The sequence below is a fragment of the Capricornis sumatraensis genome, chromosome 16 (assembly GCF_032405125.1).
Source record: "Capricornis sumatraensis isolate serow.1 chromosome 16, serow.2, whole genome shotgun sequence".
NCBI lineage: Eukaryota > Metazoa > Chordata > Mammalia > Artiodactyla > Bovidae > Capricornis > Capricornis sumatraensis.
In genome coordinates this window covers 81,611,698-81,616,538 of record NC_091084.1, presented here as the reverse complement: position 1 = coordinate 81,616,538, position 4,841 = coordinate 81,611,698, and the positions used below count along the sequence as shown (strand labels likewise).

The following is a 4,841-nucleotide window of genomic DNA, read 5'->3' as shown; positions in this document are numbered from 1 at the left end:
CCTGAATTTCCTAAACCGACCTAGAGACCCGCTGACCTATGCTGACCCATAATATTACGGCTAGCACTCATCAGAACTGTGTTCCGGGCCCACATGGTGCTGTTTCATGCATCATTTCTTTTCACTTTTACAATGATCCTATAAGGTGGGTCTCAACACCACCTTCATTTTCTGACAGATAAAATGAGACGCAGGGAGAAGCTAGGGTCAGTGTCTCCTGGGTAGTGAATGGTAGGCCTGCTCTGTCTAACACATGTTTTCTCAGAGTAAAGCTTCCCTGCCCAATGCTGTCTCTTCTCTTCAGACCAGGCTTTGTTTGCTATGCATGTAACTCTAATGCTGCGTTTAGCCCACATCTAAGGGGGCTTCTCTACTGTGCATTTATTTGTGAGTAAATCAACCGTACTCCTCTATGTGCTAAATTCAGAATTATAAAGATAACTGAATGTAAACTGAATGAAGGGAAAATCAATTCAAATTTTTTAATGGCATTTAGGTTGAGAACCACTCACACTCTAAAGCGTGGCTTCATTCATTAATAGCATAACATCTGCATAACCTTGAGTAAATTATTCCATCTCTTTGTTGTCAACTTGCCACATATACCAATGAGAAAAATAACTAATCAATCATAGGACTGATAAGAGAATGAAAGGAATATGTACACATAAAGCATCGAATAAGTGAGCACTGTAGAAGTGTAAACTATTAGAAGACTCAAAATAACTGATTTAGGAGATGGATTCACTGTCAGCATATGAACTTAGAAAACTTCAGTTCTAGCTGCAACCCAGTTTACTCATATATAGAAACAAGAACTTGAGAAGGTGATCCTTGAAGACCCTCCCTCTTCAAATGTCTGCTACTGTATAAATAAGATATCACTACACTGCGCTGTCATGCCTATGTTACCAAAATGGTGAACACTGACGAAAAACTGATTGTTCTAATAAAACGATACGTGTGCATTTCAGCTTCCGTGCAACTGCGTTTTGTTCATCCATGTGTTATTTCTCTTTGCCACAGAGCATCTTGTGACTCTGAAATCACTTTCATGGAAAATAATACAGAGGGAGCTGGCTTCATCCTGCTCGGACTCACAGGTGACCCACAGCTGCAGGTCCCTCTATTCATAACCTTCACCTTCGTTTACCTCCTCACTCTGACTGGGAACCTGGGGATGACCACGTTGATCCTGCTGGACTCCCGTCTCCACATCCCTATGTACTTTTTCCTCAGTAGCCTGTCTCTCGTGGACTCCTGTTACTCCTCCACCATCACCCCGAAGGTGATGGCCGGGCTCCTTATAGGAGACAAGACCATCTCCTACCATGCATGTGCCGCTCAGATGTTCTTTTTTGTAGCCTTTGCCACTGTGGAAAACTACCTGTTGGCCTCAATGGCTTATGACCGCTACGCAGCAGTGTGCAAACCCCTACATTACACCACCACCGTGACCACAAGTGTGTGTGCACGTCTGGCCACAGGCTCTTGCATCTTTGGTATTTTGACTGCTGCTATTGATGTTGGGGACACATTCTATCTCTCTTTTTGTACGTCCAATGTCGTCCATCACTTTTTCTGTGATATTCCAGCAGTCATGTCTCTGACTTGTTCAGATAAAGACATTAATGAGCTGATTGTTTTTATTTCAAGCTTTAATATCTTCTTTGCACTTCTTGTTATTCTGATTTCCTACTTGCTCATATTTATCACCATTTTGAAGTTGCAGTCAGGTAAAGGATACCAGAAGGCTTTATCCACCTGTGCGTCCCACCTTGTTGCAGTCTCCATATTTTACGGGACCGTCATCTTCATGTACTTACAGCCCAGTTCCAGCCACTCCATGGACACAGACAAAATTGCATCAGTGTTCTATACGATGCTCATCCCCATGCTGAACCCCATGGTCTATAGCCTAAGGAACAGAGAAGTCAAGAGTGCATTCAAGAAGGTTATTGAGAAGGCAAAGTATTCTCTAGGTTTAACTTTTTAATGGTGTGAAATGCACAGAAGTTATTTCATCTTTCTTAGACCTACTGTATGTCATAACTCAATGTTCACAGCCATGTAGGGACTCGAACATAAAATTTAGTCAAATATTATTTCTTTAGTTTTGGAACAGGTCCAAGCATTCAAAATTCAGAAATATGATAATCATTTTGAATGTGAAGTCAAGTGGGCCTTAGAAAGCATCACTATGAACAAAGCTAGTGGAGGTGTTGGAATTCCAGTAGAGCTATTTCAAATCCTGAAAGATGATGCTGTGAAAGTGCTGCACTCAATATGTCAGCAAATTTGGAAAACTCAATAGTGGCCACAGGACTGGAAAAGGTCAGTTTTCATTCCAATCCCAAAGAAAGGCAATGCCAAAGAATGCTCAAACTACCACACAATTGCACTCATCTCACATGCTAGTAAAATAATGCTCAAAATTCTCCAAACCAGGCTTCAGCAATACGTGAACTGTGAACTCCCTGATGTTCAAGCTGGTTTTAGAAAAGGCAGAGGAACCAGAGATCAAATTGCCAACATCTGCTGGATCATGGAAAAAGCAAGAGAGTTCCAGAAAAACATCTATTTCTGCTTGATTGACTATGCCAAAGCCTTTGACTGTGTGGATCACAATAAACTGTGGAAAACTTTGAAAGACATGGGAATACCAGACCACCTGACCTGCCTCTTGAGAAATGTGTATGCAGGTCAGGAAGCAACAGTTAGAACTGGACATGGAACAACAGACTGGTTCCAAATAGGAAAAGGAGTACGTCAAGGCTGTATATTGTCAGCCTGCTTATTTAACTTCTATGCAGAGTATATCATGAGAAACGCTGGACTGGAAGAAACACAAGCTGGAATCAAGATTGCTGGGAGAAATATGAATAACCTCAGATATGCAGATGACACCACCCTTATGGCAGAAAGTGAAGAGGAACTAAAAAGCCTCTTGATGAAAGTGAAAGAGGAGAGTGAAAAAGTTGGCTTAAAGCTCAACATTCAGAAAACTGAGATCATGGCATCCAGTCCCATCACTCCATGGGAAATAGATGGGGAAACAGTGTCAGACTTTATCTTTTGGGGCTCCAAAATCACTGCAGATGGTGACTGCAGCCATGAAATTAAAAGACAGTTACTCCTTGGAAGAAAAGTTATGACCAACCTAGATAGCATATTCAAAAGCAGAGACATTACTTTGCCGACTAAGGTCCATCTAGTCAAGGCTATGGTTTTTCCAGTGGTCATGTATGGATGTGAGAGTTGGACTGTGAAGAAGGCTGAGCGCCGAAGAATTGATGCTTTTGAACTGTGGTGTTGGAGAAGACTCTTGAGAGTCCCTTGGACTGCAAGGAGATCCAACCAGTCCATTCTGAAGGACATCAACCCTGGGATTTCCTTGGAAGGAATGATGCTAAAGCTGAAACTCCAGTACTTTGGCAACCTCATGCGAAGAGTTGACTCATTGGAGAAGACTTTGATGCTGGGAGGGATTGGGGGCAGGAGGAGAAGGGGGCGACAGAGGATGAGATGGCTGGATGGCATCACTGACTCGACTGACGTGAGTCTGAGTGAACTCCGGGTGTTGGTGATGGACAGGGAGGCCTGGCGTGCTGCGATTCATGGGGTCGCAAAGAGTCAGACACGACTGAGCAACTGAACTGAACTGAACTGAACTGAAATGTGGCTTTTGACACATTTTAATAAGATTAAATAATAACATCATCTTAGAAGTTAATGTTTGAGTTGTTACTGAGGGTTTTGGTAAGAGAAAGCATGTTCACATGGCAATTTCCAAAAGATAAATAGTCACGTTAGACTAAAAGTGGAGAGAATATTAAGACTTTTTTTACATTAACTTTATGACTACCATCTCTCTACATTACGTTAAAAATAGTGCAGTGATATTATTAAGGTTATTTTCTTTCATCTTTTCTTTTTTTCAGAAATGCTTTGAAGTGGCTGATTTCACCATAATACTTAAGCTGAGCTATTACCTTGTCTTATCACTCTCCTACCCACTCACCCCCCTTTACTCACAGTGATTTCTTGCCATTCCTGGACAGTGCCGTGCATGCCCCTGCCTCAGAAGCTTTGTATTTGTCCTTTTCTCTGCCTGGAATACTTCTCAAATCATTCCATATTGCTTGTTAAATGTTATCTGTTTAGGGAAGTCGTTTAGACCTTCCCTGGACTACTTTATAAATTAGTCACTTCACTCTCTCTAAGGCTTCTTCCTTAGCCTGCCTTATTCTTCACAGTTGCCATCAACACTCAGTTCTTTTATCTGCTCACCTGTTCATCTATATCCCTCAACTTGAGTGGAAGCTCCCTGTGAGCTCTAGCTTAATCTTGTAATTTAACTGGAAATAAAACTTGGAATCTTAAATTAAAAGTCATTTTGTTTAGCACTAACAACTCTTAAATTTCAAGTTGTGTTGGTGGAAATAAGTCATAAAAACTCTATAAACTTCAAGAGAGAGAAGGCACCCTAACAACCACTTGATAATGACTTCAAATTTTGTAATAAATTGGCATTGCCTGTCACAACAAATATTTGACACATGAAGCAAAAGTATCTGGAAAACCAAAAAGCTATCTACAAATACAACTACTGTCTTGATCCAGAGGAATTTTCCAAAGTTTATTGTTTGTGTTGTCATCGTTTTTCTTCTTATTGTTTCTGAGGATTTTGAATAATAAGCATAATATTACTATGATGATGAATAGGTAGATAGACAGGTAGATAAATTTAGATAGATAGCATATTTATTAGACAGTTTTTGCCTTCCAGGAATTGTGATATTTGCTATTTCTTGTTGTTGCTGTTTAGTCACTAAGTCACG

The 4,841-nt window shown here is 40.7% G+C and overlaps 1 protein-coding gene across 1 annotated transcript; it reads left to right on the top strand.

Moving 5' to 3' along the window:
* The first annotated feature begins 1,051 nt into the window (after nucleotides 1-1,051).
* LOC138092597 (olfactory receptor 5B3-like) lies at nucleotides 1,052-1,996 on the top strand. Its single transcript, XM_068988651.1, has one exon. It carries the CDS (start codon nucleotides 1,055-1,057, stop codon nucleotides 1,994-1,996), a length of 942 nt encoding a protein of 313 aa, XP_068844752.1. The 5' UTR covers nucleotides 1,052-1,054.
* Nucleotides 1,997-4,841: the final 2,845 nt, after the last annotated feature.